Genomic DNA, 14,676 nt, shown 5'->3' on the forward strand with positions numbered 1-14,676 from the left:
CTCCACAAGACCAATAATCTTTCCCCATTGTAAGTTCTATAACCCCACATTAGGCATATTTTCGTTTTTGGACGCAAAAGTTAATTTATTTATTTTTGTTCAATTTGCAACTCAAGCAAATAACCTATACCGTACCGAGCTGTACTATCTGATTGTCTTATCGATTTGTTTATTTTCAATAAAAACCCTTATTCTTCGCAACAATAACAAGTTTTTTCAAAAGAAATAAATATTGCTTTGAAATACATGGTGACTCCATATAAGTTTGGGTGTGTGTATTTAATAAGTGTCTTTATTGTTAAATTGTTTTATCGACCTCACATGTATACCTATTTTAAGAATAGGACTTTTAAAATATGTATATCTATTGGATGAGAAGAAGCCGGTTCTGATTTAGTATCTGTAAAGTTAATGGCTTGCTACTTGCTAGTGTTAGTCATAAATAGCCCGAAGGGCAGATATTCGAAAATTCCACAATGAGAAGGCCAGTGTCAAACGGAACTAACGACACCCTGACTGGAATGATTCACCACCTCTCACTGACCTTATTTTTATTTTTTCTTGAAAGTTAAATAGAAATTGTAAAGATATAAATGGTGACTAACTCTATAATGGACTGTATGCGTATGTTTTTAAATGTATTTTTAATAAAATTGTTTAGAAGCATTGTTTAGAGGGGTAAATACAAAATCACAGACGCTGAATAGCCACAAAAATGCATAACGTATGTTCTAAAAGTTTTGGCACAAAATTCATTGGCTTTCATTTTAACAAAAACAAAATAATATGAAATTGCCTATGGAAACAAAAGTATGTTTACTTTGTTTACTGTCAGTTGAGATTTCTTCTTCTTAACGTGCCCTATCAAGTCCCCTTGACGTTGGCGATTAACATGGCGAAACTGTCTCTGTCTCGAGCTATTCTAAATAATAGTTGTTCTGCTTTCTTTATCCCTGTCCACTCCCAGATATTCTTCAACCAAGAGGCCTGCTTTCTACCAATTCCTCTGCGTCTTATAATAGGCCATCTTTCTATATTTGATGTTATCAAGCAGCTCGCGGGCATCATTTGCTCTCTTAAGGACTGCCACTTTTGTCAGCATAGCCGTCCATGGTATTTTCAGTGTACGTCTGTGCAGGCTCATTTCAAAGGCCTCCAAACGATTAATGGTGGATATTTTTAATGTCCCTGCTTCGACACCATACAAGAGGACTGACCAAATGTAAGATTTAATCATGCTAATCAGTTAAGATTTATTTAGTTTAAAGTTTTCGATTTAAGATGTCAAATAAGAAATAAGAAAAATATCTTCAAGTTGGTTGGGCGCGTACCCAATATGTCGAATACTACAAAGCTAATAATATGTCGAATACTACAGAATGAAAATATTTCACGCAGAACCATCTCTAGAACAATAGCAGAACGCGAAAGTGGAAGACCACGTACATTTAGTGCATACAAGTCAGAGATTAGCAAGATGAGCAAAAACTTAGGTTGGTGTATCAACAAGGAGATTGTCTCGTCAATACAGATCTTCTAAGAGTACAACATAGTTGGAATTAAGGAGGAATGGTGTTAAGTATCGAAAGAGACGTAAGTGCCCCTTTTTATACCAAGATGTTGTCAACTGAGACGAGTACACTTTGCCAATGAAAAAATCGAACTCATGTAATTAATTTAATTCAAAAATTATTTTTTTGGCCATCCTGTATAAATAATGATGTTAATGTTTATATTACTGAATAGATAATTGAATCACCTTTCAAATAAGCTACCACACGACCCCTATTCCCATTTAAAAAATCATCGATGACGTCATAACGCCCAAATCGATGACGTCACTATTATGGGATACAGGTCAAAAAATCATAATTGAAAAATAAAAGTCGGCCTATCAGGCTGTCAGAGCTTTAACTCTGAAAATAATTAAGTCATGAGATAATAGACCGTTTCCACACTTTATGAATGCACTGTATATGTACCAATAGTAATTTTACAGCATCAAGGTTAATAGAAATAATTTTAAACATTTTAAGAATTGCTACTCTAATTAATTTACTGGAAGAATGTGTAGATTTGAACGTATCCAGTGTGTTGAGGGAAAAAAATTTACTTTTATTTACCGTGCAATAATATTTTATGTTCAGAGATAAACTCTACTATGTAATTTAAATGTTCAACAGAAGTTTTTTCTTTGGTGTTCGTGTTCCCAATCGGTGTTTCATTTGCCATTTTTTATTCTCGTATTGAATTTTTTAAACTTAACCAAAACCATCCAAAACAAACCAAAATTTCTTCTTTTTTTATGAATTCTTCGCACAGAACACTTGTTTCACTTTGCAGTGCGGTGTTGCCACCTCCTCCTGAGCGCGTCAAATAGAAGTTGGCGTTTTCGATTTACACTGATTACGATGTGAGTTACGGAATGCCAATCCAAACACGAAAATGACGCGATAGATATCCAACATTCCGATTTCGGGTAATTAGATACGATTCGACTTGGTCATTTCTATTCGATTTGTTAAGTACCCTTTCAGACTAAGACACTGGTGTCTGCCACCGGTGTCCGCCACCGACAGTAAAGCATTGTTTTAAATGAACGTTTGCAGACGAGCCACTTTTGGGTGTCTGGCTGATTTTAGTGGCTCATGCTTTGCTGCAATTGAAAACCGGTGGCGGACACCGGTGTCAGTCAGACCCGGCCCCAGGGGTGGGCGAACTGGGCGGCTGCCCAGGGAGGCAAATTTTAGGGGCGGAAAATTTTAGAGGACAGCCAATTTTTGAAATTGAAGTAATAATAAATTCGTTTTTAATATTATGAACAAGAGCGGCAAAAATGCAACTGTAAAAACGAGAATTAAATAAGTTAAACAATAACAATTGCAAGGCCCAATCGACGAGATATCGACAACACCGCCTTCTTCTTCATCGCATAAGAATAGTGGGATCAGAATAGCGAGGGACGATTCTGATAAAATGTTTCATCACAACAATGGTAATATTTTAAAATTTGTTGAGCTCTTTGGAAAAGTTTATTTTGTTTTACAAGAGCACATTAGGAGAACAACGAATGGTAGTAGCATCACTACTTGGAAAAACGTATTCCAAACAAAATTATTGATCAAATCAAAAATAAAATTTTGAACTTTTTGAAATCAACAAAGTTTCCTGATATTTCTGGGGTGGAACAGATGACTATTGTTGCACGTTGTGTCGATTTAGATTCACTGTACTGGTTTGAAACTTACAGAAGTTATTTTGCAAAAACTGAATGAACTGGGAAAACCTTTGGAAGATATGAAAGGACAATGGTATGATAATGGGCAAACCTGAAAGGAAAGAACTTGGGAGTTCAAAACAGAATTTTGAAAATGAATTCTAGAGCATTTTTTGTCCCTTGTTCTAGCCATTCACTCAACTTAGTCGTGAACGATGCTGCTTAAGCCTCACAATTTGCAGCATCTATTCATCGTTGGGCTATACTAAAAAATCGTATTTCTAGCCTAACATTGAAATCTTTGTCCGAAACTAGATGGGAAAGTAGAATTGATGAAATTACTCCCATCAGATACCAAATTGAAGAAATCTACAATGCTCTTGTAGAAATCACTGTCAATAAAAACAATGGTAAAATGGTTGCTTATGAGGCAAGCTGTTGGCTTATGAGGCAAATCAAATCCGTGATTTTACTTTTCTTTGCTCTGTGGTAATATTACATGACATTTTACTTCACATCAACGTAGTCAGCAAATCACTGCAGAGTATTGATATGAGAGTGTATCGAGGTGTCAGTATTGAGTCTCTCGGAAGTGATTTAAAATAAAATTCCAAGGCTGTTTGACAGACGCAAAAATCTAGCATCAAAGTTAGAAATTGAGCACCCGAAAATCGGAGCACAGTAATAGCAAGAAAGAGAAAAGTAAAAAGACAGTTTGGCTATGAGGTATGGACCTAGATCCAAAAACACGATATAAAGTTGACTTCTATTTAAAAATTATACACACAACCGTTAATGCATTAAGTGATAGTTTTCAGAAAATTAAGAGCCATGGTGAAATTTTTGAGTTTTTGGGTCTACCAAGGGCAGGGGGCCGCGGTCGCCGAGCTTGCCCAGGGCGGCAAAATCCCTAGGGCCGGGCCTGGGTGTCAGACACCAGTGTCTTGGTCTGAAAGGGTACTAACTAAAAGTTATAGAATAGGGCTGAATTCATCTGTTTCATATTCGTAATGCCACTCTGTATAAACGAAGATTTTCCCAGGAACGGTTTATTATCAAAACTATAAACAGTATTTTTATACAACTTTTGGTAACATTTGAGAGTGAAGATGTACGCTTATACCAGTTAAACATTGGCACCTATTTATTTTTCCGTTTTTTATCGTTATCATAGCACATTAATCTCGACAATCTTATTACTGTGCCGAAACTTTTTTGGTCCCATAATATAGTTGTTTTAGATATTAATCCAGACTAAACGGTTTGCGTTTCACATGTCGACAAGAACAGAAATTAACCACTGAACTCACAAACAATACTTCATTCTAAAAATATACAAAGTGAAATGAACTTTCGATAATAACACAGAGATGTTTCGCGGAATCTCTTGGAATGTGTAATTGATCAAAAACGGTAATAATAGACTGCATGTCAGAGGGTATCATTTGCTGAGAAGTAATTCAATATGTGACGAGCAAGCTACCTGTTTTACTTCTAGGTATACAGGAACAAAATGCCCACTAATACATGTAATGGAAATTAACTACAACTTTAATTGAAATAAGCTGATTTTGACTTTTCGATTTCCACTCCTGAAATCTTACAGTGTAGGTCGATTCAATTGAGTCCTCTCACAAAGTCTTCCCGGCTGAGAGGTAACCTTGAAACACGGTGCGGGTTGATTTACTTCAGTCCTCTCACAAAGTCTTCCCTGATGAAAGGCAAACCTTGAAACGAGTGTAGGAAATGGTGAGGGACTCAAAATGAGTCAAAAAGCAAAGGTCCATATTTATTTTGTTAATACATGCATTCGGAAGAGAGCAAGTCATCTTATCACAAAAAAAATAATCAAAAGTATTTAGAACCAACGTCTTAAATATTTCCATTTGCGTTGTTTAATTTTTCACATGCAAAAAATAATCTTTTACTGCATTACTTAGTTTTTAGATTTACTTAATTTTAAATTATTCCTTAATGCATCCCTTACCAATACCCTACTACTATTTCTCTCCACTTCTTACTTACCCATACCGACAATGCTGAGACATCGCGCCAGACGCGAAGCTATCTCAGCCTCTGTTGATTATCATCCGTCGAAGGATGAACTACTCTAGGTTTCATTCACTCCCTTCTCAGCTTAAATGCAAGATACGTGAGCTTTTCTTTTCGGCTAAATCTCAGTACGAACATCTAAAACGAACATTGTGACCAGTAATCTCTCTTTCGTGTGTTATCTTTAGTTTGTCAACACATCTCTACCAAATATGATGATAATCCGACCAGTTAATCTGCCTGTGACACCGGCATATGTGGTTGATCAAAATGTAAAAAGTGACCAAACAGGACTTAATAAGATTTTTATAAACTTAAAAATATTGTTTGTTTATCATAACCATCTCTTAATTCCACTTAAACCACCAAACTAAATGATACAATCCCCAACTCTGAAATTATATTAATAATTTCATACATGACATGTACCGGGTGTCCCAATAAGAATGGCTCTCGGCCATATCTCAGGAACGGTTTATAGTAGAGCTTTGAAATAAAAAATTTTATAACAAAAGTTGCCTCAGGAAAAGCCTGGAAATTATTTTCATAATTGTGGGTCCACCGCTAGAGGGCGTAATTGAATATCAAAAATAAAAAAATCTAAATTTTACAAAATTTTCCTAATGAAGGGGCACTGGAAATCCGATTATTGTATTCTTCATTAAATTCTGCGCATGTTTGATTTAACAAGTTTAACTCTACCTTTGCAAATAAGGGGTGGGGTTGAGTGGGAACCTTGTTATGAAAAAATGGCTGTAAGTCCGGTTCTGCTAAATCAAATTTTGAAAACTGGGTCTTGTTGAAGACAGATCTTTTTCTTCAATGTAAGCGTGATAATTTTGAACCATCCTAATAGGTAATAAGCCAGCTGGGAGGCGGTATTTAATTTTTTTCAGAAATCTAGTTTTCTTTGAAAAATATTAAATAGAAGTATGCATTTTTAATCATACTTTATAAAATTAGATTAAATTAGCAATAGAATAGCGAAAACCGCATGTCGATACATTTTTTCTATCTGAAGATATCTCGAGAAACGTGTAAATTTTATACATAACTGTTATCACCGGTAAACTAAGTTAATGAAAAGTAGTGTGCTGTGGAAAAAAAACAAAATAACATTTTCCAGATGTCAACGTATAAAAATATAATTAATTAAAACAACAATATAAAGAGAAACAATACTATTAAAATTAAATATAACACAGAACAAAAAGAACTACTTAGTGACGACCTAAATATTCAAATTGTTGCCCATCATACACTACTCTAGAATACATTATCCAGAGAATACTAAACGCCATTCAAAGCATATCGAGAGCAGAAATTGAGACTGCTGTTCAATCTACTCTTGAAAGAGTAAATGTTTGCAACGAAAATGATGGGCAAAAATTTGAACGTTTATGTCATCACTAAATAGTTGTTTTTATTTCTTTGTAATAGAGCTTTTCAACGCTTCTCATTTGTTTCGAGCCTCTGTCATATGCCGTATAATCCGTGTATAATATTAATATACGAGATATGAACGAGGCTCGAAACAAATGAGAAGCGTTGAAAAGACCTAATATACGTTGACAGCTGGAAAATGTTTCTTTGTTGTTTCCATAGCACACTACTTTTAATGAATTATTTCGTTTACCGATGACAGTAACAGTTATATTTTTAAATTTACACGTTTTGTAAGATATCTCGAGATAGAAAAAAGGTATTAACATGCGGTTTTCGCTATTCTGTTGCTAATTTTGTCTAATTTTGTAATATGGTATTAAAATGCATGTTTGTATTTAATATTTTCCAAGGAACACTAGATTTCTGAAAAAAATTAAATAACGCCTTCTAGCTGGCATATTACTCAGTAAGTTGGTTCGAAATCATAACTTTTACATTGACGAAAAAGATCTGTCTTCAACAAGACCAAGTTTGCAAAATTTGATTAAGCAGAACCGGACTCACAGCCAGTTTTTCATAACAAGGTTCCCACTCACCCCCACCTCTTATTTCCAAAGGTAGACCTAAACTTGTCAAATCAAATATGCGTAGAATTTTATGAAGAATACGACGATCGGATTTCCAGTGCCCCTTCATTAGGAAAATTTTGTAAAATTTAGATTTTTTAATTTTTGATATTCAATTACGCCCTCTAGTGGTGGTCCCACAATTATGAAAATAATTTCCAGGCTTTTCCTGAGGCAACTTTTGTTATAAATTTTTTTATTTCAAAGCTCTACTATAAACGGTTCCTGAGATATGGCCGAGAGCCATTCTTATTGGGACACCCGGTACATTCACTGGGGCCGACCGACCGGCTCTGTCCCGTCATACAGCTGACCGACTATAATAACTTTTATTTATATTTAATTTAGAATGTGTGTACTGATTTTCAGCCTTAGTGAATGGATTTAATTACCTTCGTAGGAAAGCAACCTTGATACCCTCTCAGTAACCCCTGTTCTACGTTTCGCTTGACCGACCGCAGTATGTTTCTCTACACAATCACAGTAATCAACTGTAAAAAATCTAGCTTTAGTAAATTCAAAGAGATTTTTCAGCGTTGCCTCTTGGACTATTATTAGAACACTAATCTTGTGGTTACACCATTCGTGGCTTCTAAAATTTGCAATCCAACGAATTGCCGGAGCTAAGAAGGCCGAGGGATATCTATCAGGTTGCATCTCACTTCCCGCCTGTCCAACACGGTAAAAGTCCAACAACGATTAGTTCCCAATACTCAGATTAGGAGCAGAACTAATAAAAATAATAAATAATCATTTCGTTGTGAAGCGAAACAAGGGCCGTCTTATTTTAGTTAGTTCAGAGAGTGCCAACCCCTAGTTTCAACCCCTAAGAAGGGTTGAAACTAGTTAGAGTGCTTTTGGCGTTCTGTGAACTAACTAAAATAAGACGGCTCTTGGTTCGCTTCACAACGAAATGATTATTTATTATTTTTATTAGTTCTTCTCCTATTCTGAATATTGGGAACTAATCTTTGTTGGAATTTTACCGTGCTGAACAGGCGAGTAGTGAGATGCAACCTATAGATTTCCCTCAGCGTTCTTAGGGCTTGCAAATTTTAGAAGTCACGAATGGTGTAAAATTTTTGTTTTCAATATTGTTAATACTGAAGGTAAAATTTTTGTTCGTATTTAGCAGTTGCTGCCACGGCATCCATGCCATCATGTGATTTTTCGTTTGTGGACCGAGGCTGGCGGCCTGAATTTTAGTTGCTCAGAGAGAGTCAAATATGTCCTCTCTGAGGAAACCCCAATAAGGGTAGAAACTAGTTAGAGTGCTTTTGGCGCTCTCTGAACTAACTAAAATAAGACGGCTCTTGTTTTGCTTCACAACGAAATGATTATTTTTATTATCATTATAAATGTATTTATAAATTTATAAAAAGGATACGTATATTTTGTTGGCTTCATATCGAAGCTTGAGATTCTTGTTGATGACTTCTTCGTCAAGGACGGTGAGGCAAGTCATATCGGGTACCCCATTTTCGGGAACAGCTCCTGAAACAAAATAGAGTGGCTGAAATATTTTATTATAACTAGCAGAGGACTGCACCAGGGAGATGCGCAATTATGCACGCTGGTGTATGGTGTAAATGGTGATATTCTTCATTTATAAATGTACGAAAATTATAAAAACCGACAGTCTCAGTTCTAAAGCAAGAAGACTAAAAGGAAGAAACAAAACTCATGTATGATCATTTTATTCTACGGCCCATAAAACAGCCTTTAACTAAACTACACTTGAGAGCAAAAAAATCGACTCGATGAATTGGAGTTTATGCTTAGTAATAATGTTGTGTTCTTTGAATTAAAACAACTAATGCAAAAAAATATTGTCTATTATTTATAGAGATTCCAAAAAATAATTAATTGTGTTATGCAAATTGGCAACGTGTTGTAAAATTTGTCTTCTTCTGTATGGCATAGGTAATGCATCAAACATTGTAACGGGCATGTTCTACATTCTACGCAATTTAGACCTGTATGAATTTGCCGGTGGTCATCTCAGTTGCTTTTCAAACGTTGACCTGTGTACACTTCGAAATGAAGTAAGTGAATGTTTTACAAAATGGATACTTCACCTGTGCAGGCGGTCCAGGTAATTGCATAATTACGAGAGGGATATAGTCAGAGGACTGTCACCCGTCGCCTCCTTATGACGCAGTCTGCAGTCTCAAAGGCTTACCGTCGATACCAGGAGACCGGTAGCTACAGTCGACGACCAGATTCGGGTCTGCGACGTGCGTAATGACAGAGAGGGATGCTTGATGTATTGTCCTGAGTGCCTTGCGGAATCAGCACGTGACAGGAGTTGAGCTTCAACAATCCTTGAGGAATGTTCGAGATGTGGATAGACTCAGTGGATAGTTAGGAGAAGGCTTAAGGCTGCCACTTTGACTCCTAGGCGAGCTAACACACGGCCCAATTTGAACACACGTTAGAAACAAGCTCGACTAGTTTGCCCGAGGCCGAGAACACGTCAATTGGGATCTTGGCCAATGATGCAGAGTTTTGGATTACGAAAAATTACCTGGCCAACGCAAATATAACAACAATGGACTGACCTTCATTAAGTCCGGATATTAATCCCATCGAGCACCTATGGGATAAGCTCAAACGCAGAGTTCGGGTCCGTAAACCAACACCAGTGACAGTGGCGGAGCTAAAAACTGCATTAGAAGAAGAGTGGGAAACGATTATTCAGGAATCGGTAAGAAACTTAATAAGGTCGCATGTAAAGTATAAGGGTAAGAACAGAACAAGTGGGTCGCGGTGGTGGTGGAGGTGGAGGTCGCGGTCGATGTCGATATCCATGTAAAACAAACACATTATAGTGAATGGAAGAGAACAGATCAGGTAAGTCGCGGTGGAGGTTTAGCGCGATGCCATCCAGGAGGTTTACATCGATGCTTTTGAAAATAAAATGAGTTTGTTTTACATGGATGTCTACTGCGCGGCCTATAAGGATGCTTCCCCTGTTATTGATACTGCGCTATCTGAGTTGATACCTACTTTTTATATAATCCCTTTTTTGTATTCAGTTTATTTTTGAATTTCTAAAGTAATTAAATTCAGTAAATTTTTGAAATATGAAGGAGGATCTGATTATTTACAGCTGACATTTCATCACTATCATCACTTGAGTGACACAACATCACAAAAGCACCGTCTTTTTGTCATTCAAATTTCATTAAACTACTTCACTTGATAGTGGTTCTAGTTCGACTGACAGCGCAGGTGACCTCCTTGCTATGTGCTGTCGACATCCACCGCGACTTAACTAGTAGCATCCACCACGACCTACACCTCCACCTCGACCCACTTATTCTGTTCTTACCCTAATACAACGCAGAGCAGGCAATACTCAATATTAATTTTGATTTACTCTGTCATTGCAATAAAAATTACTTATGTTCACAATATTTTACTTGTAAATTTACACTGTGTGCGGATAGACACTTGCCAAACAGCGTAATCAAAAACTATAATTTATTCTACTTTTGAGTCGATTTTTTGCTCTTAAGGGGATGGGTACGAACTTTCGGCTTCAATGTTATTTAATGGGATTCATTTTTTTCGAATCCTGAGAAAACTAATAAATATTTTTGAAAAATTTAAACGCAGAATGAAAGATTACGTTATTACCGAGGGCCGAAAGTCCCTGAAAACTTATAATAGCCTGATCAAAGAACGATCTGACCACAAAAAAAATAAAGGAAGAATGAAAATTTGGGAATAGGTAGTTGAAATTGTCTATTATTATATAAGAAAAAGTTTACAATTCCACATCCCCTCCATTTTTGTAAGATACCCCCCCCCTCGAAGGTGAAAAATATACATTCAAAATAAGTCCGGAATTGGACAAACTGACTAATTCTAAGCAACTTTTGTTCTATAGAGTTTTTTCACTAAGTCAATACTTTTCGAACTATTTGCAAGTGAATATGTTTTTAACATTTTAGCATTTTTAACAGATTTAACAATAGCATTTTTAACAGAAAAAAACATGTATTTGGACGGTTTTTCGGAGATAACTTAAGTAAGTATTTCAGCGAAAAAAAATATTCTTAGCAAAAATATAGCTTATAAAAAACTGAAAAAAATAGTGTATGCTTGGGGTCTGTAGACCCAGTAGAAGCAGACTTGTAGCTAATGAAAAGTAGGTTCTTCTTCATCAAATTCCAAATCGAATATTTCAATGTGAAATAAACCAAAAACGGAGCACTTTTTGGGGAAAATTCATTTCAACTTTTTTAAAGTCTTTAAAAAAGGTTTATTTTTGTTTTTTAAAAAAAACTTGTAAAATTAAAAGTAAGTGAGTTACGCTCAAAATATTGTTGGTCTCTTTTATTTTTTGGTAAAAAAATCGCGAAAATCGCCCCCTCATTAGCATCACAAATACATTTTATCATTACCACTTCACAAGTTACTTTGCTTATGTATTATTTATATGATCTGTAAGTTTCATCGGTTCAAAGTGCTTATTTTTGAAAAAGCTGTAGTTAAAATGGCTTGAACCAGTAACTAATCATGAGTTTAGGCACATTTTTGAACAGCCATAGCATAACCAATTTTTGTCTAACAAGAAAACAAAAAAGCAAAAATATTCAGAAAATCAAAACGTACATTTTCTTATTCTTTAAGATTTTTGGTATTACTAATAATTTTTAAGTTAATTCCATGAACAATTCCATCTTTTTTTTTCAAAATAAAATAAAATGTTTTATTTTAAACCCAATTTTTTTCAAAAATTAGCACTTTGAACCAATGAAACTTATAGATAATAGAAACAATACATACGTAAAGTAACTTGTGAAGCGGTAACGATTAATTTTATTTGGGAAGCTAATTAGGGGGTGATGTTCGCGATTTTTGTACCAAAAAATAAAAGGGACCAACAATATTTTGAGCGTAACTCACTTATTTTTAATGTTAGAAGTTTTTTTTAAAAAACAAAATGAACCTTTTTTAAAGACTTTAAAAAAGTTGTAGTGAATTTTCCCCGAAAAGTGCTCTGTTTTTTGGATATTTCACATTGAAATATTCGATTTGGAATTTGACGAAGAAGAACCTACTTTCATTAGCTACAACTCTGCTTTTACAGTGTCTGCAGACCTCACGCGTACACCATTTTTTTTCAATTTTTTATAAGCTGTATTTTTACTCAGAATATTTTTTTGCTAGAATACTTACTTTTTGAGTTATCTGCAAAAAACGTCCAAAAACATGTTTTTTTTTGTTAAAAATGCAGATATTCATTCGCAAATATCTCGAAAAGCATTGACTTAGTGAAAAAACTCTATAGAACAAAAGTTGCTTAGAATTAGTCATTGTATCCAATTCCGGGCCAATTTTGAACCTTTATTTTTTCACTCCCGAGAAAATATTTTTCATCCCGTATTTCCCAATTTTTGTAAAATGGAGGGGATGTAGAATTATAAACTTTTTCTTATATAATAATAGACCATTTCAACTACCTATTCCCAAATTTTCATCCCTCCTTTATTTTTTTGGAGGTTTTCGTAAAATTGTGTGTTCCCTGATCGGGCTATAATGTTTATTTTAATAAGTTACAGGGGTGAAAAACTAAGAGAAAATTGAGTGTGATTTTTAATTTCAAATATCTCATTCAAAAGAAACTTTTTATTCATTCTAAGGGACTTTTGGCCCTCGGTAATAAGGTAAGCTTTCATTCTGCGTTAAAATTTTTCAAAATTAATTATTAGTTTTCTCAGGATTCGAAAAAAATGATCATTTAAAATACATTGAAAATTTTGACAGGCGTCAAAATTTTGCATTTTGTTCCTTTCCCCTTTAAGTGTAGAATGACACTACAAATATTTCCATTAACAAACGTTTTGTTAGTCGATTATTTAACGGTATCATTAGCATTACATGTCCATATATTCATGAGTCTTCGTATGCATTGAAATTCCTGCAAATCGATCTGTTTTTGTTGATGTAGTAAAATATTTTCAGCTGGACCCGACGGTTTCTCAACCCTTAACACATAAATTGCCGCCTGACAGACTACGTGAAAAAGTTTAGGTCCGTGTATGATCATTGGCACCGCCCAAATTAATATGCTCCCGTATATTCCCCATTCTTTCCTGTTTTAAGTGATACGACCCAACTTGCAGAACGACTGCGCCAGAATCATAGAAGCGGATGATGGAGGATGACAAAATTTTTTTTCAATATAAAATAAAAACCATATTCCAGTTCTTATAATATAGAGACTGTTTAAAGAGTTTCTCGATCAGCAATGTTAGAGAACGATATGAAATTACAATGCAATTTTTACCGAAAGCACAAATATTATTTTTAGCAATCATACAGTACTAAGGCAGCGTTTAGACACCGTTAAAATTTTTCAAAATTAATTATTAGTTTTCTCAGGATTCGAAAAAAATGATCATTTAAAATACATTGAAAATTTTGACAGGCGTCAAAATTTTGCATTTTGTTCCTTTCCCCTTTAAGTGTAGAATGACACTACAAATATTTCCATTAACAAACGTTTTGTTAGTCGATTATTTAACGGTATCATTAGCATTACATGTCCATATATTCATGAGTCTTCGTATGCATTGAAATTCCTGCAAATCGATCTGTTTTTGTTGATGTAGTAAAATATTTTCAGCTGGACCCGACGGTTTCTCAACCCTTAACACATAAATTGCCGCCTGACAGACTACGTGAAAAAGTTTAGGTCCGTGTATGATCATTGGCACCGCCCAAATTAATATGCTCCCGTATATTCCCCATTCTTTCCTGTTTTAAGTGATACGACCCAACTTGCAGAACGACTGCGCCAGAATCATAGAAGCGGATGATGGAGGATGACAAAATTTTTTTTCAATATAAAATAAAAACCATATTCCAGTTCTTATAATATAGAGACTGTTTAAAGAGTTTCTCGATCAGCAATGTTAGAGAACGATATGAAATTACAATGCAATTTTTACCGAAAGCACAAATATTATTTTTAGCAATCATACAGTACTAAGGCAGCGTTTAGACACCGCGATTTATTGAAATTGGAGTTGGATTGGAGTTTTTATCAGATTGCATCAATTTATTGTAACGATCGAGTTGTTTTAGTTTATAATCAATCGCCACAATATATCGCAGCGTCTAAACAGAAATCAATAAATCGCAGTAATTTATCGTCACAATAAATAATTACTCGCATTTATCGCTGCGTCTAAGAGCCACTTTGACCGATATTTAAATGGGATGGTCCTGTCGGTAAGGGGGGGGGGTACAACGGCCTCCTTTATTCAGATGGACTTACCCAAGTTTTTTTTTTTTTGTGTATGTTGACCCGTAGCACACGATTTTTTTTGGGTAACAGTTGATCCGGATGTCGATGAGATTGTTACAAAGAACTTGAGG

General features: G+C 35.1%; 1 protein-coding gene across 2 annotated transcripts in view; it reads right to left on the reverse strand.

Moving 5' to 3' along the window:
- LOC114325783 (unconventional myosin-VIIa) overlaps nucleotides 1–14,676 on the reverse strand; it is a 278,092-nt gene that overhangs the window by 209,351 nt on the left and 54,065 nt on the right. For both annotated transcript variants that reach the window (XM_028273912.2, XM_028273911.2), the window contains exon 2: nucleotides 8,669–8,775. In XM_028273912.2, the coding sequence (XP_028129713.1) occupies nucleotides 8,669–8,775 (107 nt within the window). The remainder of the gene's footprint in view (nucleotides 1–8,668; nucleotides 8,776–14,676) is intronic.

The sequence above is a fragment of the Diabrotica virgifera genome, chromosome 4, assembly GCF_917563875.1.
Source record: "Diabrotica virgifera virgifera chromosome 4, PGI_DIABVI_V3a".
Taxonomy (NCBI): Eukaryota; Metazoa; Arthropoda; class Insecta; order Coleoptera; family Chrysomelidae; genus Diabrotica; species Diabrotica virgifera.